At 42.9% G+C, this 23,410-nt stretch overlaps 1 protein-coding gene across 4 annotated transcripts in view; it reads left to right on the top strand.

Annotated features, from left to right (window-relative positions):
• Window positions 1-23,410, top strand: part of RAB28 (RAB28, member RAS oncogene family) — a 216,558-nt gene that overhangs the window by 73,566 nt on the left and 119,582 nt on the right. For all 4 annotated transcript variants that reach the window (XR_011030525.1, XR_011030528.1, XM_068277535.1 and 1 more), the window contains exon 4: window positions 14,615-14,744. Coding sequence is in view for 2 of the 4 variants with exons in the window: in XM_068277535.1 (XP_068133636.1) it covers window positions 14,615-14,744 (130 nt within the window). In the remaining 2 variants the exon portion in view is untranslated. The remainder of the gene's footprint in view (window positions 1-14,614; window positions 14,745-23,410) is intronic.

Here is a 23,410-nt window from a genome sequence, read left to right as displayed (position 1 = left end):
CTTCTACCATGAGTCATCATTAATGACTACTACACACTACCTTAACCTTATTATACTAAATAATAACTTATTAATAAAAAAAATAAAAAAGGAATGTACCTCTCTCATGCGCCCCTTTCTTTTATGCCTTTGTTTTGTTTCTATCTTTCCTGTGCTTCACTCATGTGTCCCCTCTACAGTGCTTTCCCATGCCCTATTCTCCTGTGCATCTCTCCCTTTCTCCTGTACCTCTCTGATGCCACCTATCACTTGTGTCCCCTTTCCAGTGCTTTTCTCATTTGCCCCCTTTCTCCTGTGCCCCTCTCTCCTGCCTCCCTTCTGTGCCCTTTCTCCCCTGACTCCCTTCTGTGCCCTTTCTCCTCCCCTCTCCTGTGCACCTTCTCCTGTGCCTCCCTTATGTGACCCCTCTCCTGTGCCTCCCTTTTGTGCTGCCTCTCATGTGCCTCCTTCCTGTGACCCCTCTCCTGTGCATCCTGTCCTTCCCTTCTGTGTCCATTCCCTTATGTGCCTCCCTTCTGTGGCCTCTCTTGTGCCACCTTCTTTGCCCCTCTCTCTTGTGCCTCCTTCTTTGCCACTCTCCTGTGCCTTCCTTCTGTGCCGCTCTCCTGTGCATCCTGTCCTTCCCTTCTGTGTCCTTTCCCCATGTGCCTCCCTTCTGTGGCCTCTCTTGTGCCTCCTTCTTTGCCCCTCTCTCTTGTGCCTCCCTTCTGTGGCCTCTCTCTTGTGCCTCCTTTGCAACTCTCTCCTGTGCCTCCCTTCTGTGTGTCCTCTCCCCTGTGCCTCCTTATTTGCCACTCTCTCTCCTGAGTCTCTCTGTCTTATGCCCCTCCTTGCAGTCACTGCCCTCCTCCCTCTCCATGTTTTGATCCCCACTCCCATGTCACCATCTTCCTGCTCCCACTTAGCCCCTTTCTTGTGCCCCCCCCCCCCCCCCCCGCTTCATCTTCTTTTCGACTTTGTCATCCCCTTCATTGATTCCTGTTCCCCTTGCCAAGCCCCCCAATATGTCTTCAATACTGATTCCATTCCCACAGTACACCCACCATTACTAATTCCCGACTATACGTCCTCCATTACTGGTGCCCTGTATACCCACAGGCCCCACCATCTGCTGTACATCCCCCACACGACCGACCAACTGACCGTGAAAGAAAGCCTGCCTGAGGCAGCAAAGTGACTGACTCACTCACCGGGGATGGGGTCTAGCGGCGGCGAAAGGCGGGCTTCGGGCATCCAGCATGATCCATCCTGCACTGGCAGGCAGAGGACAGACGGCTGCGGCGGCGGGCATGCTCCATCTCGTGCTGGCGGGCAAGGCCGATGAACAGCGGCGGCAGGCTCATCATCATCACGGTCACGTCTGCGGCGCTCAGTGACCGTGACTAGCACAATCAGGGGCAGTAGAGCGGGCGGCTGCCGCCGCCATCATCATCTAGCAGGCCGCAGCGACGTGCAGCCTTGGAGAGGCCACAAAGCTCGGAGTCATCGGACTCGGAGGCCGGCGGCATCATGTGGGTGGCACGTGGCAGCAGAACTGGCGGGCTGTGTACAGCCTAATGGGGGGGCGGGGCGGGTCCCAGCCAGAACACAGTCCGGGCGGACTCGGCGGAGGGTCACTCACGGTGTGTGCAGACACGGAGGCACCACAGAGCAGCCGGACTTCATTGCAGAGTCTGCACTGCAGCCTGCACTCTCTCTCGTCTCTTTCCAGTCAGGTTAGAATGCGGCGCAGTCACTTCCTCTTTATGCCTGGTGCTGCCCCTCCACTTCCTGCCGCCTGAGGAACCTGCCTCACCCCGCCTCATGGGCAGGCCGGCCCTGAGTACACCTGAACTGAGAGGGTTATGGAGGCGGAGATGTTATGATGCCTATTAAAAAGGGTGCTCATTCACATAGATACAAACCTTTTCTCTATTGGCATGAGCTGTATAAAAAGGGCGCTGCGTAAATCTAAAACCACTATCTCTTGTTCTCTTTAACTTTCATTTCCATGCCAACTTTATCAAATTCAATAACCCATTATTTAACAAATAATAATTTCTAAAACTGCATAATTGTTTCTCAAACTGTTACCTATGATTTCTCTGGGAAAAAAAGTTACATTTTAACTTTTTGCATTGCAACAAGCCACTTCCCTTTGTTGCAAATTATTATTTTTTTAAAAAACTCACTCAAACTTTAAATTTTTTTTTACTTTTATACTTTGCTTTCTCAGTTATCATTTTTTTTTCTATTCTGTTACATAAAAAACAAAAGCGATCATATACTCATTTATATTACACAAACAAAATGGGGGGATATTATGGTTTGACACCCACTAGGGGAGGTTAAGGTTAGGCACCACCAAGGAAGTTAAGGTTAGTTGCCCATGGGGGGGGGGTTATGGTTACGCTTCCACTAGGGTGGGCTAAGGTTAGGAACCACCAGGGAAGGGTTCTGTATGAGAGTAGGCAAGACACTTTCTGAACGCGTCATCATGGCAGCCAGCGTGACAGACCGGCGCATACGCTGTTCAGAGTTAGAAAACCGCACAGGCGCAGGACTTTCACGCAGACCGTTCAGGAAGTGTCAGGCCGGCACTCAGCCCGGGTGTCGCCGGTAATGAAGTGGCCAGCAGGACTGGGAGAGGAGCCAGGAGGACACTGGGGGAACTTGCGGTCTGCGATGGGCTGGAGGAAGCCCCGGGTAAGCACAGATTTCATTTATATCTACTGCTCAGGGTCCCTTTAACCTTTTGCGGACCCAATGGCTCTGGCCGCATTAAGACTAGAGCCGCCAGTGTCCTTTTAAGCGCAGTAATTGCTATGATTGACAGCAAAATGGAATTGGCTCCTGACCAATACAGCGTGACAGCAGAGTGAGCGAGTTCAGCGATGCAAACAGCGCCGGGAATGGCGAAAGTGAGAGGCACGCGGCGAAGATTATTGAATTCTACGCCCCGCCCTGGCAGGAATAACGGGACATAAACTGGGTGTAGATTTCAGTCATTAACGTCTGCAACGGGTTAAATAATACCAGTTGCCTGGCAGCCCTGCTGATAACATTCCTTCACACTGTGAGCTTCCACATGCAACATCCTCTTAGTTCAAGCATGGAGAGCAACAATTTTGTTTAGTTATGGCAATAAATGTACTTTTTTGTTTACACTTACATAAAATGTGATGCGGTAATGCTTCATGTGCACCGTTGATTCAAGTGAAGTGTCAGTTCAGTCATAAGTCCACTTTAACATTCATTAATTGGGGGTGATCACTTTAGTGGAAAGAAAAGCCTTTAGGATCTCATTACATGCTGCAAAAGAACTCCATGTTTAAGCACGATTAGTGGTTATAGTTGCGCCATGTGTGTGAGTGCTCGAGTCATTTCATAGACCAGCTTGTAATATTCATACATCTGTACTATATTATGTAAATGATTACCATCTCACAGCTCTTGGATGAAATCTGAACACTCAGGATTGCCAGCTTATTGGCCAAGCGCTTACATAATTACTTCACTGACATCCCGGCATGCCCCCCATTTGCATCTGTGAATACGTCTATTCAATGGGCCTATTTTGTGAATTAATTACTTTCCAAATGAACTTATTTATCATAGCACTTTTTTTTTTTTCAGCTGAAATATATACATATTCTATACACGACAGGATGTAGAATGGAAACCTAATTTAATTCCAATGCTGAGGGCTTAATTTGGACAAGATGGAATAAATGCATTAATGTTTAAGCCATTCGAGAAAGAGCTTATTGTTGCCAGCTTATGTTTTATGTTGTTTACTTTAACACAGCTGTGATGCTTTTTCCGATTTTAACAAATTAAAGCCGCAGCAATCAGCATGTTCTTGTATATGTTTTCCCTCCGGTCTGATACAGGCACAATGAGGTGAGTCTGCTGATTAGAGGGTAGGTGTAGTCTTCAATTTCTTTTTGTCTAAAATGCATTAGCAATGGTCCCTGATCAATAAAATTGATCTGCATGTTGCCCAATCCCTGCCCACTTCAGGATCTCAGTACTGGGGCAACAGCTAAATAAGAACAGTGACATGGAATAGTACCTGCTGCTAGGCACAGACCATGAAGGTGTACTTCTAAGAATCTAGATTAATGGTTTTGTCTCCTGTATGCATTTAGAAATGCTGAGGGTAGGGACAAGGGTAGTGGGCAGTTCAACCACTTGACCACTACAGGTTGAGTTCCATTTATGGACCAGAGTAATTTTCAAATTCCAGAGCTGCTCCCATGCATTCGCCAATAACTTTTATCCCACCTAAATGATCTATATCTTGTTTTTTTTGGCAATATGGTATGCTTTTTTATAGGCAGTATTTTATTTTTTATTAGTAATTACTTTTTTCTTCATTTTAAAAGGGAACAATGAAAAATACACTATTTCTTATTTTCAGCCTCTATAGTTTCAAAACAGACAATGCTACTATGTAAAAAACACACACACCACACCCACACACCACACACCACAACCACACACACACCCACACACACACACACACCCACACACACCCACACACCCACACACACCCACACACCACCCACACACCACCCACACACCACCCACACACCACCCACACACCACACACACACCACACACACACCACACACACACCACACACACACCACACACTCACATACCACACACACACACACCGCCCACACACACACCCCACACACACACCCCACACACCCCCCCCCCCCCCCCCCACACACACACACACACACACCACACACCACACCCACACACCACCCACACACACCCACACACCACCCACACACCACCCACACACCACCCACACACCACACACACACCACACACACACCACACACACACACCCACACACCCACACACTCACATACCACACACACACACACACACCCCACACACACACCCCCCCCCACACACACACACACACCCCCCCCCCCACACACACACACACACACACCACACCCACACACCACCCACACACACACCACACACACACACCACCCACACACCACACACACCACACCACACACCACACACACCACACCACACACACACACACACACACACACACCACACACACACACACACACACACACACACACACACTCACATACCACACACACACACACACCCCACACACACACACACCCCACACACACACCCCACACACACACCACACACACACACACACACACACACACACACACACACACACACACACACACACACACACACACACACACACACACACCCCACACACACACACACCCCACACACACACACCCCACACACACACACCCCACACACACACACACACACACACACACACCCCACACACACACACCCCACACACACACACCACACACACACACACACACACACACACACACACACACACACACACACACACACACACACACACACACACCACACGTGTGTGTGTGTGTGTGTGTGTGTATATATATCTATATCTCATACTGTGCATATAAAGCGAAGTCCCCAATGTAGCAATTTGTGTATGGGGGTTAGGAAGGGGATAGAAGGGGTTAATGGACTTTATTTATATGTTGGATTTTTTTATGTGCACTTTTAAATGCTTACAATAGATGGAAGCTTCCTGCATAGAAAGCTGAATCACAGCTTTCTATGCAAAAAGAAAGTAAAATTTTTTATTTTTTTATTTTTAACAGACTTTCAATGAATGACCTCTGCTGTTCCTTACACCAGAGGTCATTCATAAATAGGGCACTTTGATTGGCTTTGGGAACATACATTCCCATTCACCAATCTTTGCTCTAAAAGACAGGGACGTGTGTGTCGTGAGTAAAAGACGAGTATCTATGTGCCTGAGGCTTTAGATGATGTCCTGGATATACTGTCCTGGAATGCATACGTGGTTAAAGTGAACCTGAAGCGAGTAAAATTATTTAAAATAAACACACGACGTAGCTGTAAATGAATATTACATACTTACCTCGCCGTCAGTTCCTCTCAGAAGCTCACCATTTTCTTCTTACAGTGATCCCTTCCAGTTCTGACAATATTTTGTCAGAACTGAAATATACCAGTTGCTGTCAGTTATATATCAGCTGCAGTCAGTTACAACTGAATTTGCAAGGTAATGTCCATGTTTCCCCATGGCTCAAGTGGGTGATATGACAGTTTAACAGTGTGCTGACAGAAAGCTGTTATGGGGTAATGGCCATTTTCAAAATGGAGGATGGAGAATTCCATTGATCACAGTGGACAAATGGGATGCAGGAGAGGAGAAAGAGATTGAGGAGTAGACTACACAGGAGGTAAGTATGGATCTATGCGGAAATAGAGCGCTCCATAGTGCATTTATCAAAGGGCAATTTTTATTAAACAAGTAAAAATATACTCAGAAACATCAAAGTCACAATCGCTTGACAGAGGTAAGCCAGCCAGATCTGATGAAAGCGCAGCGCGCCGAAACGCGTAATGACGTCAGACGCACACTAACGACAAGCCACGCCCACCCGGAAGCGAGACGGCATCCCAGGACAACGGAGATCGCGCTGCTGGCCACAGCGCATTGCCATCCACCACCCGGTGATTAAGCGGCTGGCTTACCGCTGACAAGCGATTTTGACTTTGATGTTTCTGAGTATATTTTTACTTGTTTAATAAAAATTGCCCTTTGATAAATGCACTATGGAGCGCTCTATTTCCGCATAGATCCATATCACTGACCCCCACATTGAGCGGCACAAGTGCAGAGAATCAAAGAGGAGCATCTGTGAGATCTGGTTTGGGAGTGCAAGGAACCTTTATACTTTTTTCAGGAGGTAAGTATGACCTGTGTATGGTTATTTTGACTTTTTTTATTTTTCAGTTCAGGTTCTCTTTAAGCTTGCTGCTTGTTTAAATTATGGATCGGGGTCCATTTTTTCATGCTGTTTAATTCAAAAATGAATTAACCCAAACCAAAATTCTTATTATTTTTTTTTTTTTCTTTGAATGTAGTCTAGCAAGAAAGGACATTATTCTTTGTCCTCTTGTCTTTACAGAAATATCACTTGATTCCTGATAACCAGATTCTTTTAGGTGCTAAAGGCAAGAATTTAGGGTAAATGTATGTAACGGTTGCTGCTGCACATGATAAATTTTTTATTTTTTTAAGAATTATGATCACTTTTTCCGATTTGATTGTAATTCCGATTTGATTGTAATTTATGAAAAATCTGACTTGTGTTCAGTTTTTCCCTATTATGAAAAAAAAATAGAAAACTTATTCCTTAAAGTAGAGTGACCATATTTTTGTGGGTCCAACCTGGGACGGGGGGGGAGCACGCAGCGGCGAAGACTGGGGGAGGGGGGCGCCGGAAAAATGGGCGTGGCCATGACATTGTATGGGCGGAGCTAACGTAATGATGTAACAGCGAGGCATAAGAAAGCAGTGTTTACGCCATGATGTGGACAAACGAGACTTTGTATCATGGGTGTGCAGAAACTGTGTGATGCTAATAGTATACCGTAACCACAAAGCAGCAAACATAGCCATCTATGACCATTAAATAATAAATGCAGTAACAGTTACCCCGGACACCAGAAAATAAACGCAATAGGCAACATGTCAGTATAAAATAAATGCAATGCGGGCAAACATGTCAGTACAAAATAAACGCAATGCGGGCAACATGTCAGTACAAAATAAACGCACTGCGGGCAAACATTTCACCAGAAAAGAAACGCACTGCGGCCAAACATTTCACCAGAAAAGAAACGCACTGCGGGCAAACATTTCACCAGAAAAGAAACGCACTGCGGCCAAACATTTCACCAGAAAAGAAACGCAATGCGGGCAAACATTTCGCCAGAAAAGAAACGCACTGCGGGCAAACATTTCGCCAGGAAAAGAAACAATGCGGGCAAACATTTCACCTGGAAAAGAAAGCATTTACTCACCTGGCAGAAGTGTCCGGCCTCTGGCGCGCTGCTCCGTCCCGGGACCGTCTTCCTCCTCCTGCTCTTCTCTCCCGCGCTGACAGGGCTACGGCAAGATGGCGCCCGAAGCCCTGTACTAGTGACACAAATAGGTCTCCAGTACAGGTCTTCGGCAGCCATCTTGCCGTAGCCCTGCTCGCCTGCCGGTGTCGGAAACAGACACCGGAAGAGGAGGCTGGAGCGGGGCTGCGGGCAATGAACTGGCACGGCGTCTATAGACGCCGCTGCCAGTATATTGAGGAGAGAGTAGCCAGAGTCCCGAGGCCGGGACGTCCCGCTGCTGAAAGCGGGACGTTTCCCGGGACCTCATTAAGCCTGGGACAGCGGACCCCGAATCCGGGACGTGTCCCGGGCAATCCGGGACGTCTGGTCACTCTAAGAGAATCTGTATTGTTAAAATCGCTCAAAAGTAAACATACCAGTGCGTTAGGGGACATCTCCTATTACCCTCTGTCACAATTTCGCCGCTCCTCGCCGCATTAAAAGTGGTTAAAAACAGTTTTTAAAAGTTTGTTTGTAAACAAACAAAATGGCCACCAAAACAGGAAGTAGGTTGATGTACAGTATGTCCTCACATAGAAAATACATCCAAACACAAGCAGGCTGTATACAGCCTTCCTTTTGAATCTCAAGAGATCATTTGTGTGTTTCTTTCCCCCATGCACTGAAGTTTCAGGCTGCTCTTTTCTTCCTGCAAACAGCTTTGCCCTTGTTTGTAATTCCTCAGTATGTGAAAGCCCAGCCAGCTCAGAGGACGATTTATCCAGCTTGTAAAAGATAAGAGAGAGAAGAGAGAAGCTGCTCTAATCCTAAATAACACACAGGCAGTGTGCATAAAGGGGAGTTCATAGCAGAACCACAACACTGAAGAACTTGGCAGCCTTCCAGACACAGGCCGACAAGTCTGACAGGGGAAAGATACATTGATTTATTACAGAGACTGTGTTAGTAGAAAGTGCTGCAGTTAGCCAGAACACATTAGAATAGCTTTTGGAACTTGCAGGATGATAAACAGGATGCAATTTTTGTTACGGAGTCCCTTTAAAGAGACTCTGAAGTTTCTAAAAAAAAAAAAAAAAAAAAAAGGCTTTTTATTTCAAAAATATGTTTTATATGGTATCCTTAACTAAACCGCCGCATTCTCGCCTATCTAAATCGCCCCAAACTCCCCGGGAGGCAATTGGGGGAGCGCTTCCGTGTGAGGCAGGGCTATGAGCTGCAGCCCTGCCTCACACGCGTCTGTCAGCCCGGATTGCCGCCTCTCCCCCGCCCCTCTGTCTGCCTTTGCTGAGAGTGGCGGGGGAGGCGGAGATCCGCCGCTGACAGACACGTGCGAGGCAGGGCTGCAGCTCATAGCTCTGCCTCACACAGAAGGGCTTAGGGCAGCAAAATCGATGACCAAGAAAGTTGTGGATTTTGCCGGGGAGAGGTAGGGGGGAGTTAAGGGGAATTTAGATAGCTTAGAGCTGCGGGAATGTGGCGGTTTAGTTAGGGATAACATATTAAAAACATTTATGAAATTAAAAAGCTTTTTTTTTTTTTTTTTTTTTAGACTTCAGAGTCTCTTTAAGTCTGTAAATCAAGAAAATTGCAATTTATCCTAAACCATTATATTTTCTGAAAAAAATTTCAGAATTTTCCAGAACAAAAAATATATATAAAAATAAAATTCGATAACCTTTCTGGAAATGAGAAAAACAACTTTTGCTATACAACCAATTACTTTTATCCAAAAACAGGAAAATGTAAGATTTTATTGTATCATGTGTGCCCCCATTAGTAGGGATACCTACAGCAATAGCAAGTTGACAGTGATTTTACTTTGCTCTACGCTATCTTGAAATTCCATTTCCCTCTCTAGGAAAAGTACATTCATGCTTCCTTGACAGAACAATCCGACATAATTTTTTTTTTTAGAAGTTTTTTAACTGGGTTTGATGGGCTTCTGCATGCACAGTTTGTTTCTAATTACCTCACAATGTCTCAATGGAATTTAAGATCCAGGCTTGAACTTGACCATCCCAGAAGTCTGCATTTTTTTTCCCCCAGCCATTCATTGGTAGATTTACTGAGGTCATTTCCTAGCTGCAAGGTCCATTTGCGGTATTTTATCTGACACATGGTTTTGTATTAAGTACCCTCTAGTACAATCAACCATTTATACTGCATAATTTGATTTGTGAACTTCTCGGGTCCTAATCCAACAAAACCGCCCTAAACCATGACTTTCCACCCCCATGCTTTACGGCTGCTACCAAGCTCCTCTGGTAAAATGCTTTCTTTGGTTTTCACCAACTGTCTTCTGATGCTGTGACCACTTAAAGGATGACTGAAGTGAGAAATATATGGAGGCTGCCATATTTATTTCCTTTTATAATAATATGTTTTATTAAACTCAGTTACCTGGCAGTCCTGCTGGTCTATTAGGATGCAGCAGTGTTTGAATAAAGCCAGAAACAAGCATGAAGCTAATCTTTCAGATCTGACAATGTCAGAAACGATTGATCCGCTCCATGCTTGTTCAGGGTCTATGGCTAAAAGTATTAGAGGTAGAGGATTAGCAGGATATCCAGGCAACTGGTATTGCTTAAAGAGAATCTGTATTGTTAAAATCGCACAAAAGTAAACATACCAGTGCGTTAGGGGACATCTCCTATTACCCTCTGTCACAATTTCGCCGCTCCTCGCCGCATTAAAAGTAGTTAAAAACAGTTTTAAAAAGTTTGTTTATAAACAAACAAAATGGCCACCAAAACAGGAAGTAGGTTGATGTACAGTATGTCCACACATAGAAAATACATCCATACACAAGCAGGCTGTATACAGCCTTCCTTTTGTATCTCAAGAGATCATTATACACAGGCAGTGTGCATAGAGGGGCCAGAAGGGGGGAGATGCATCACAGAACCACAACACTGAAGAACTTGGCAGCCTTCCAGACACAGGCCTGACAAGTCTGACAAGAGAGAGATAAGTTGATTTATTACAGAGACTGTGATAGTGGAAAGTGCTGCAGTAAGCCAGAACACATTAGAATAGCTTTTGGAACTTGTAGGATGATAAAAAACAGGATGTAATTTTTGTTACGGAGTCTCTTTAAAAGGAAATAAATATGGCAGCCTCCATATTCCTTTTGCTTCAGTTGCCCTTTAACTGTTTTTTCCTCATCGTCCGAGAGCACATTGATCTAGAAGTCCTGATCTTTCCCTAGGCGAAAGTTAGTAATTTCCTCATATTATTTCTGGGCAGCAAACACACCTCTAATGTAGACTGAATTAGTGCACCTTGTTTCTAATGGTTAACTTTGGGGTTTGTTAGAATCTTCTTTTAGCACATTATGTATTGCTCTTGGGCGATACTTGCTACAAAGACTTGACGATCTCAGCTCTTTTGATCTAGGCCTGGTGATGCCAAACGCGTCAATAAATTTAGCTGAAAATGTGTGGTTTAAAGAAAACCGCATCCTCTGATCCATTCTAACAATGTTCTTATAATTTACCACTTAATTGGTGGTCCAATTCTAATTTTCGGTTTGGAGGTACAGGTACATATAGTTGATTTGAAATCCTACAATTTGCCAGATGAGCCAGTTTTGCTTGATTTACACTCTAAAATGCAGTTAGGTATGTGTATTGACAACGTTGGTATATGGGGAGTTGTGATCTCAACCAAGCAATGAGCATTATACCGTGTCTATAGTGCTTTTCTCTATTTAGAAAGTTTTTATTTGATACATTCTCCTGTCCTAGATTTAAGAAACTGCCTTCGTAATTAGTTTGTTTAATAAAGATTTATTGGGAATGAGAGACTACTTTTTTAAGTTGCAGAGCCATAGCGAAGCAGTGAGAGAACTGCCAAGGTAAATCTCCCAACATGTTTTATTTTGAAGGCAATATCTAGTGTGCACATAATCGGGTCACTCAGACCCGGCATACTACTATTTTTGCTACTGCTACTGCCTTTATGTAGGGCTGTGGAGTCGGTACAAAAATCTTCCAACTCCGACTTCTCAGTTTATGAAACCTCCGACTCCGGGTCCCCAAAATAACTCCGACTCCTCGACTCCGACTCCTTAGTCTAATACTTACTAGGGCTGTGGATTTTGTACAAAATCATCCGACTCCGACTCCTCAGTTTATGAAATCACCGACTCCAACTTCGGGTACCAAAATTACTCAGACTTCGACTCCGACTTCAACTCCGACTCCACAGCCCTGCCTTTATGGACTTTTATAAATAATAATGTTCACTATGAATAGGAATATGATTTTTGTAAAGAAGTTGGAATAAAGCTTTGAAGTTTTTAAAGGATCTAATAACTTAGTTACTCCCAGAGTCCATCTCAAAAACTTCTGTCATGCTGCTCCTACACTTTGTAACTCATCTCCACACCAAATCAGCACATCTTCATCCCTGGATGCATCTAAGTCCAAACTGAAAAGCCACCTGTTCAATGTGGCATTTATGAACTCTGACAATTTCCTTTGTAACACAGTTCAGCCTGCAACTATGTATTAATCTGAGACTTATCTATGCACTTTAGAGTCCTATGGGAGAAATCACTTTACAATTGCTACTGTATTGTATAAATATTTTTTTTTTCCTGTAGTCTCTGCCGTGTATGAAGAATATTCTGTAGTGAAATGGTTTCAACTAGAGAAAAAGATTAGTGTAGTGTATTGTGCAATAAATATTTGTATCTACCTTTTTTATGTGCCAATACAGATAACCTTAGTAAAGCCTATTTCTATCTCTTGGGGAAATGACATACTAATGTGTCTGGTGCTGTACAATAAACTTGAAATCTGAGGAAAATGCAACCTAAAAGAAATGTCTGTGGTCTGTTCTGAAAAACATGACCGGAGAAATTTCTGAGCCTTTTCACATCTAACTTCCTGCCTGAGTCCAAGGTTTTATTTTTATTTATTTTTTGTTGAGGTTAGTCACACAGAAAGCATTAGTGGTAACGAATCAGCACAACATCGATGCAAGTAGCAGGTAAAAAGGAAGTTGACATAGTCAAAAGTTGGATGGTTAAAATGTGCTGCTAATTTTATGCAAGCTTTAAAGTGGACCTTAACTCAGAAGACCTCTCTGCTCTAAGGCTACTTGAACACCAAGACGTTGCATAGGTGCTACGTTATGGTTGCATAACGTGCACCTAACGCAAGGCCTGGTGCTCTTCGATGTGGACGTCAGAGTGAGCCACGTTGTGCAACTCACTCTGGCGTCCGTGATGCGTACTCTTGGACGCATGCGGCATCACGTGGTCCCGCCGGCCAATCGCCGCACAGAGCGGCCGCTCCAGGAAGTAAACACTGCACGTCACAACGTGCAGTGAATATTAATTAGCCATGTGCCTGGCCGCTCTCCGCTCCTCCCCAACATTACTGAGCATGTGCAGACAGTCTAACGCGGCTTAAGCCGCTGTAACACTGTAGTATTCTGCACTGTCTGAAGAACGTGCAGCGTTACATGTAACGCAACGTGGGCACTGTGAACAGCCCACTTGTGTTACATTGCTGTGCGTTGGGGGAGCGTTACAGGCTGCACTAACGTGCGCCTGTAACGTCTTAGTGTGTAAGCAGCCTTAAAGATGCACAACAGCTTAATAACCTTTAATTGTTAACAATTGTTAACATCCTGTGCTTTCAAATGATCTCTGCCATGGCAGTCAGGTGACACGGGAGAGATCAGATTACAACTTGTGATTAGACACAAATGAGGGGGAGTTAAACAGACTAAACTCTCTAAATACATACAGGGTGCAGTTCTCTGTTTTCCTTTTTGTCCTGGGCAAGCGTTCAGGTCCACTTTAAAATGGGCCAATCAATTGAAGTAGTGATTAAAGTTCCTGTTTCATATATGAATTGTTACATTGCCTGGTCATGTTGTAAAACTGGTGTTTTTAAGTTTTGAGTGCTGTATGGTGCTCTGGCAGCAGTTATCACCCAACTACCAATTTAAAATTGTGGCTAACGGTCTAAGTGGAAGAGATTATTTGCTCCAGAGACCCCATTATTTTGTAGCTGTCAGAAGAGCAGCTGTTCGGTGTTCTTCAGGCCATGCCATTGCTATAATTGATCAATCGCCATGATTGGACAGAAAAGTCACTTCTGTAGATGTGCTCTTCTCAGAACTCTGCAGTGTGTGGCAACAGCATCTGTTTTCCTGTGTAGATTAGAAAAAAATAGATATTTTTGAATCTTTTCTTAAAAACAAAAATAATAATCGAACAATTAAAATAAAAACTGCTTCATGCATTAATACATTAATACAGTAATAATGATAGTAATTACCAGTATATGAAAAATATCAATCCTCATTGAAATAAGAATGTAATAATACAGATTAACTGTCTATTTAATTTTTTTTTTTTTTAATGCATTTCATTTTTATGGAAGAAAATGTTTTTTAGGCATTTTTTTTTTTGACGGATGACATTAAATAGATGATACCACCAACGAATGTCGTATGTGTTTTTAAAATAATGATGCCCAGAGCTATGATTGGAGTCACACACCGCTAAATGCAAAAAATTGGGCTGGCACTGAGAGGTATTTATACTGGCAGTAGTGAAGTGACTTAAAATTAATAACAGTATAATGTCTTTTCTTTCTTTCTTTTTTTTTTTTTTTTTTTTTTAAAGGGAGTTTTACTGGTATATGATGTCACCAACCACCAAAGTTTTGAGAATTTAGAGGACTGGTTTTCAATGGTAAAGAAGGTGAATGAAGATTCGGAGACGCAGCCATTCATAGCCCTGGTAGGCAACAAAAGTAAGTTTTCAATATATATTATCGATTAATACACAGAGCAGTCCAAAACCATGTTAGAAACCAGTTTTAGGCCTCTTTTACACTACATGCAATTCCGATTTATTTTATTTTTATATGATTCGATTTTTGATTCCGATTAAAACAAAAAAAGTACTGCATGCTGCTGTTTTTTAATTAAAAATCGAATCGTATAAAAAAATCTGAATCGCATGTAGTGTGCAAGAGGCCTCAAGCAGCCATGCACATACAGTATAAAAAGATTTGTCTTTACTTCGAGTCGATTAAAACAATTGATTGTACAGGAAGAAATCAGAAACGTTTCTTCTTTTTCTTTTGTCAATTTCTTGATTTATAGACCCAAGCAATTGTTTTTAAGCTTTCAATTTTTTTTTCTTTTCATAATTGGGGGAAAAATTGTACGTGTGTGTTTTGTGTAACATTATTTAATTTTTTGATTTGATTTCAAATGTTACAATCAATCAGAAAGATTTATAGTAATTCTCGAACTGAGAAGAAAAAAAAATTGTATGGTGTATAGGCTCACTTTTAATAAGTAACTGTGAAGACCAGTGATCTGTATACTGAAGTCTTTAGCAGTCTGTTGTCAGATTGCTGTAGGTAGGATGATTCTTAATGGTTGCTTTAATTTTCTGCACTTTGCAGTTTGTTCTTTTTGCATTCCTATATAAACCTGTTTTCATTTTATAATAAAGTCCTCAGACATAATCAAGTGCTTTAAGTGTGTAAATTACCGTGCCCAGCCGTTTTTTTTTTTGTTTGTTTTTTTTTAATAACATGAATGGACTCTCCGTAGTTCGCAAGAAAGGCTTTTAGCACGTTTGAAAAATGTCCATTGCTTAATCTTATTTTGTGTTCTTAAGTAACCCTGTCTGGTTTCGCCTGTTCACTCTCCACATTGATTCCCAAACTGTCAAGCCTGCATTCTCAGTGGAGATATTATAAACAGATATTAACCCAGGATGTATGGGAGCTGGGCTCTTGTTGATTTATAGTGCCTCTGACAGCCCCAGGTCCAGTGGTTATCTTCAGCCTCTAGTGAGGGTAGGAATTATCAGGCACCAGTATACCCAGGATGGATGAATTTCTCCAACTTAGAGATATTAAACAGAGCTCTTCCACAGCTCCCTAATACAGACTAATAACTCAGCTTTTTAAACAGCCTTCCTGACAGATGGGGGCAAGGAGGAGTGCGTGTCGACCCTAATTAAGAATGTTGACTGTATGTATGCTGCAGCTGTGATGGATTGTCCTAGTATCGCTATCTCTCTGTGAAAAGTGATGGCCTGTTACAGCGTGAAGTTTAAAGGTTACCTGTTAATGTACTTTTTAACTGGTCTTCATTGCTTTCAGCCATGATCTACGAGTGTTATAACACTCCTCTTGCAAAGCAATATTTTATCACTAGAATGGATTATTTCCTATGCTGTTTTTTTTTCTTTACATTTCACAAATATGACAACTACATTTTATTAAAGGACAACTGAAGTGAGAAGTATATAGAGGCTGCCATATTTATTTCATTTTAAACAATGCCAGTAACCTGGCTGTCCTGCTCATCTTTTTGGCTGCAGTAGTGTCTGAATGACATCAGAAACAAGCGTGCAGCTAATCTTGTCAGTTCCAAGAATATTGTCAGAAACACCTAAACTGCATATGCTTGTTCAGGGTCTATGGTTAAAGTATTAGAGGCAGAGAATCATTTGGATAGCCAGGTAACTGGTATTGCTTAAAGGGAAATAATCATGGCAGCCTCCATATACCTTTCTTTTCAGTTGTCCTTTAAGGGCACTCTGTTCTATTTATATACAGCTTGTAAGGGTTTTATGTTGACTACATTTAGCTAATCTTTAAGCTAGGATATACCATACGTATAGCACAGTACAATAGGCTTGTAAGCACTGCAACCAAAGACGGCCATTAAGTCAAAGACAAAAGACAAACACTTATATAGCGCTTTTCTCCTGGCGGACTCAAAGCGCCAGAGCTGCAGTCACTAGGACGCGCTGTATAGGCAGTAGCAGTGTTAGGGAGACTTGCCTAAGGTCTCCTGCTGAATAGGTGCTGGCTTACTGAGCAGGCAGAGCCGAGATTCGAACCCTGGTCTCCTGTGTCAGAGGCAGAGCCCTTAACCATTACACTATCCAGTTAACCATTACACTGGGTCTGTTCTGGGTCCAGTGCTCTTCAATTTATTTATTAATGACCTAGTAAATGCAGTAGTGAGCGATGTTGCTATTTTTGCAAATGATACAAAATTGTGCAGAATCATCAACTCTCAGGAAGATGGTGTCATATTGCAACAGGATCTGGATAGGATTGCTATATGGGCACATACATGGCAGATGAAATTCAATGTTGAAAAATGTAAAGTCATGCATTTTGGTCGTACCAATGGTCTAGCACCATACAAAATAAATGGGATACAGTTGGGAACATCTAACTTGGAGAAGGACTTAGGAGTACTCATCAACAACAAGTTAAATAATCGTACTCAATGCCAAGCCGCTGCAGCTAAAGCTAACAAAATTTTGGGATGCATTAAAAGGGAAATAAAAACTCGAGATGCTAGCATAATATTGCCCCTGTTTAACTCTCTAGTAAGGCCACATCTGGAATATGGAATTCAGTTCTGGGCACCACATTACAAAAAAGATATTGCAGTTTTAGAGCAGGTGCAGAGATGAGCAACAAAATTGATACGTGGGATGGAAGGTCTCACTTATCAAGAAAGGTTAGATAAACTGGGTTTATTTAGTCTAGAGAAAAGACGCCTTAGAGGGGATCTAATTAACATGTATAAATACATCAGAGGGCAATATAATAGCTTGGCGGATGAGCTTTTTGTCCCTAGGCCTTCTCAAAGGACTAGAGGACATGATCTGCGCATGGAGGAAAAACGTTTTAGCCATTTATTTAGGAAAGGGCTCTTTACAGTAAGAGTGATTAAGATGTGGAATGCATTGCCACAGGAAGTCGTTATGGCAAACTCTATACCTGCATTTAAAGGGGGCTTAGATGCTTTCTTTGCGTTGAAAGACATCCATGGCTACAATTACTAGGTAATGCCTAATGATGTTGATCCAGGGATTTTATCTGATTGCCATCTGGAGTCGGGAAGGAATTTTTGCCTTTTGGGGCTAATTGGACCATGCCTTGTAAGGGTTTTTCCGCCTTCCTCTGGATCAACAGGGATATGTGAGGGAGCAGGCCGGTGTTGTACTTTGTACTGGTTGAACTCGATGGACGTATATGTCTTTTTTTCAACCAAAATAACTATGTAACTATCCAGTCAAGCATGCACATTCAAGGGGAGAAGGGGCCACCCTGTCTTCGGTAAAAAGTTGCACAAACACTGGGATTGCAGAATCCCTATTAGCCCCTTTTTAAGGAATGGTGATGTAATACCTAAAATATAACTTTTAATAAGAAATCGTAGAAACAGGGCTATAACTGCATCACCACCACCAACTAAAAGGGGAGGGCAAGAGGAGACTGAACCTTAGGTGTGTAATTCAAATGATAGCCTGAAGGCGTGGTGCACAGAGTATGTGAACACACCTAGACATCCAGCACCTAGGGTGTAGACCACCCCACAAAGGCTAACAGTACCGGAAAAGTGGAGAATCCCCAGAAATTGCTAATCCCGGCACTCCAAGAGATTACACACATCACCCTGCATCAGTGTAGTAGCTTAAAGCTTTGCATGGGTTGCTGTAGTTAGGATCCCAATAGATCCATATGCCTATGCACAGACTAAAAAAATGAGCAAAGGTGAGTACAAACAAAGCACCCCCCCCTCCCCCAATTGCAACCAATACCACCATAATCATCAAGTTTTGCTTGATTAATACATTAATTGTTATATTAAAAAGTTATATTTTAGGTATTACATTATCATTCCTTAAAAGGACCTAATAGGGATTATGCAATCCCAGTGTTTGTGATTATACCCCAGTTTAGTTGCATTGTGTTTGTATTAGGTAAAAAGTTGGCAGAGAAAATGTATCCCAAATGGTCACTCTTCCATATCCAGGGTTGGTTCTAGTCCAATTGTAAATGATCGACTTGCATGATTTTCAGTTTCTGGTCATACTAGGCTTTACTGCTCCCGAGTTCCCTTGTTAGTTGTCTGATTTGGATATATGTATTCACTGTGATTTGGCTGTATTCACTGTGAAGCATTTGAAAACCAAAATTAGTTTATGCAGGTATGAACTGGCTCCTCAAAATAATTTTTGAAGGAAGCTTGGGTAGGGCCAGGCTTATAAAGCTCCACTGTCTGGTATCCTACAACCCGTCTTTCTCATGATTTCTCAGCAGCCACATTTATTCTGAGTGCCTTTCCTTCCTGGTCTGTTCATGCAGGTGATTGATGAGGTCATCAGACGCATCATGGTTAGGGAATGGGTGAGTCTGTCAAAAAAAAAGGGAAAAAAAAAGAAAAGAAAAAGTAGGCACAGTAGTACTGGCACTTACCATTAGGCTAGGGCCCCCAAATAAAGACTTTATTCACCGTTTGCATGCTCTGGACCAGTACACAAGTAATTGAAGAAAGGCTTCCAACAGTGCTAAAGGTGGCCACTGATGATCCAATATTTTTCATCCTATCTTACTATTTCTATCTAATAGAAGGGAAATGCCTATATTATCCATTCAATATACAGTGGTGTGTAAAACTATTTGCCCCCTTCATGATTTCTTATTCTTTTGCATGTTTGTCACACTTAAATGTTTCTGCTCATCAAAAACCGTTAACTATTAGTCAAAGATAACATAATTGAACACAAAATGCTGTTTTAAATGATGGTTTTTATTATTTAGTGAGAAAAAAAACTCAAAACCTACATGGCCCTGTGTGAAAAAGAAATTGCCCCCCTGAACCTAATAACTGGTTGGGCCACCCTTAGCAGCAATAACTGCAATCAAGCGTTTGCGATAACTTGCAACAAGTCTTTTACAGCTCTCTGGAGGAATTTTGGCACACCCATCTTTGCAGAATTGTTGTAATTCAGCTTTATTTGAGTGTTTTCTAGCATGAACTGCCTTTTTAAGGTCATGCCACAACATCTCAATAGGATTCAGGTCAGGACTTTGACTAGGCCACTCCAAAGTCTTCATTTTGTTTTTCTTCAGCCATTCAGAGGTGGATTTGCTGGTGCGTTTTGGGTCATTGTCCAGCTGCAGCACCCAAGATCGCTTCAGCTTGAGTTGACGAACAGATGGCCGGACATTCTCCTTCAGGATTTTTTGGTAGACAGTGGAATTCATGGTTCCATCTATCACAGCAAGCCTTCCAGGTCCTGAAGCAGCAAAACAACCCCAGACCATCACACTACCACCACCATATTTTACTGTTGGTATGATGTTCTTTTGCTGAAATGCTGTGTTACTTCTACGCCAGATGTAACGGGACACGCACCTTCCAAAAAGTTCAACTTTTGTCTCGTCGGTCCACAAGGTATTGGCAATCATTGAGATGTTTTTTAGCAAAATTGAGACGAGCCTTAATGTTCTTTTTGCTTAAAAGTGGTTTGCGCCTTGGATATCTGCCATGCAGGCCGTTTTTGCCCAGTCTCTTTCTTATGGTGGAGTTGTGAACACTGACCTTAATTGAGGCAAGTGAGGCCTGCAGTTCTTTAGCTGTTGTCCTGGGCTCTTTTGTGGCCTCTCGGATGAGTTTTCTCTGCGCTCTTGGGGTAATTTTGGTTGGCCGGCCACTCCTGGGAAGGTTCATCACTGTTCCATGTTTTTGCCATTTGTGGATAATGGCTCACTGTGGTTCGCTGGAGTCCCAAAGCTTTAGAAATGGCTTTATAACCTTTATCAGACTGATAGATCTCAATTACAGTACTTTTGTTCTCATTTGTTCCTGAATTTCTTTGGATCTTGGCATGATGTCTAGCTTTTGAGGTGCTTTTGGTCTACTTCTCTGTGTCAGATAGCTCCTATTTAAGTGATTTCTTGATTGAAACAGGTGTGGCAGTAATCCGGCCTGGGGGTGACTACAGAAATTGAACTCAGGTGTGATAAACCACAGTTAAGTTATTTTTTAACAAGGGGGGCAATCATTTTTTCACACAGGGCCATGTAGATTTGGAGTTTTTTTTCTCACTAAATAATAAAAACCATCACTTAAAACTGCATTTTGTGACCAATTATGTTATCTTTGACTAATAGTTAACGGTTTTTGATGAGCAGAAACATTTAAGTGTGACAAACATGCAAAAGAATAAGAAATCAGGAAGGGGGCAAATAGTTTTTCACACCACTGTATTCACTCAGTTTACCCTTCTACTACATAGATTTGGTAAGATTGGATGATTTAGTTTGATTATTCCGTTAGATCGAATATAAAGATTTTTCCAGCATGTCCGATCATATATTTCTTGAAAAAACTGGATAATCGTTCGTTCAAATTTCTTGATCGAAAAAAAAAAAATTATTTTCAACTTTCATTTGAATCGATTATTTAGATCGAATAAACGGGAAAGTCTTATTGTATCGAGTATGGGCACCATAAGGCATTTATTAGTTCAATACAAAGCACTTCGGCTGTGTACAGGTAACAAAGGTGCAGAAACCTGGTGGATGTAAGGGCTGTGGGGCAGGTCACTGGTTTGCCTGATGTCCATTTTGCACTTTAGAGCTTCTTCATCAATTTTGTGTGTCCCACAAAAGGGGGGGGGGGGGCTGCAAAATGGCTCAATTAGAGATTTTATTAGGTTGTATGTTAACAGTGTTAATAAATTATGTTTAACTGTGTTTAAGAAATATGGGGCTATCAGAATGAAACAGGTTTTGCACAATAGAGAGCCTTACGGTTCTAAAACGCGTCCTCCTATTGCTTTGATATCATAGAATCCTGTAAAGCAGTCATCAGTACACCATGACCTCATGCGCTGGCTGCCCGGACCATTACTGATCTCCCACCCTATTTACCAGCTAACATTGTGGGCTGAGATCATCCTTCATCTTTTCTCCACATGTAAACCCAACCAGATGTAGGAAACAGATTTAAAGATGACACAACAGACCATATCATTACTTTGCTTAGCCTTGGGGTCCAGGTCTGTGTTTCTTCCACCAGATTATGCATTTTTTTTTGTGCTAGAGTTGTCTTCCAAATATGCAGCTCTGCCATAAATTCCAGCTTTGCGAATGCACTTTTTTGCTGACTGGTGCATTTTAATTTGGGATGCGTGGAATGCTGATATTTGCCTATAGAGGAGGAGGACAAACAGATGCTCCTAGTATGTAATTTCCTATTGGCCATCAAATGGAATTGTGCAGGGATTTATCTCAAACCACTGATTAACCACCAGTTGTGGAAGGCAGGGGACACACTTGTCTTTCAGTTTTCTGCATGCTTTTTTTCTGCGTACGTTTTCTGCACACCAAGTGTGTTTCTATGCAGGAAACCGTGCGCGTTTTTTCACTGCAGCTAATGTAATTGATACAAAAAATGGACAAAATGTGCAGATCCCTAATGCAGAATGTCAGTTTATTTTTTCTGCGTGTGAAAATCACATTAAGTGTTAACTAGCCCATTAATTAACATGAGTTCTCACTTTTTCTGTGCAGAAAATGCGTACGAAAACACAAAACCAGTCATGGGTCCCCTGCCTAAAGGTGCCCATATATCAGATGATTATGGGTAGATTGACCATGTGACAGATCTCTCTCTGATCAAATCTGATCAGAGGGAGATCTGTTGCGGCAGGCCAATTTCCAATAGATTTCAGCATGGGGTGCAGCTGTAGGTAATAGCCTAGGATCCCATAGCTGGTGATGACTAGAGTTGGGCCGAACGGTTCGCCTGCGAACGGTTCCACGCGAACTTCGGTGGTTCGCGTTCGCGTCCCGCAGGCGAACCTTTGCGGAAGTTTGGTTCGCCTCATAATGTACATGGAGGGTCAACTTTGACCCTCTACATCACAGTCAGCAGGCCCAGTGTAGCCAATTAGGCTACACTAGCCCCTGGAGCCCCACCCCCCCTTATATAAGGCAGGCAGCGGCGGCCATTACGGTCACTCGTGTGCTGCCTGCGTTAGTGAGAGTAGGGCGAGCTGCTGCAGACTGTCTCTCAGGGAAAGATTAGTTAGGCTTAACTTGTTCCTGTCTGGCTGCATACCTGTGCTGTGAACCCACCACTGCATACCTGTGCTGTGAACCCACCACTGCATACCTGTGCTGTGAACCCACCACTGCATACCTGTGCTGTGAACCCACCACTGCATACCTGTGCTGTGAACCCACCACTGCATACCTGTGCTGTGAACCCACCACTGCATACCTGTGCTGTGAACCCACCACTGCATACCTGTGCTGTGAACCCACCACTGCATACCTGTGCTGTGAACCCACCACTGCATACCTGTTCAGTGAACCTGCCACTGCATACCTGTTCATTGAACCCACCACTGCATACCTGTGCTGTGAACCCACCACTGCATACCTGTGCTGTGAACCCACCACTGCATACCTGTTCAGTGAACCTGCCACTGCATACCTGTTCTGTTCAGTGGACCCGCCACTGTATACCTGTTCATTGAACCCACCACTGCATACCTGTGCTGTGAACCCACCACTGCATACCTGTTCTGTGAACCCACCACTGCATACCTGTTCTGTGAACCCACCACTGC

The sequence above is a fragment of the Hyperolius riggenbachi genome, chromosome 1 (genome assembly GCF_040937935.1).
Source record: "Hyperolius riggenbachi isolate aHypRig1 chromosome 1, aHypRig1.pri, whole genome shotgun sequence".
Lineage (NCBI taxonomy): Eukaryota > Metazoa > Chordata > Amphibia > Anura > Hyperoliidae > Hyperolius > Hyperolius riggenbachi.
This window is presented reverse-complemented; position numbering and strand designations above follow the sequence as displayed.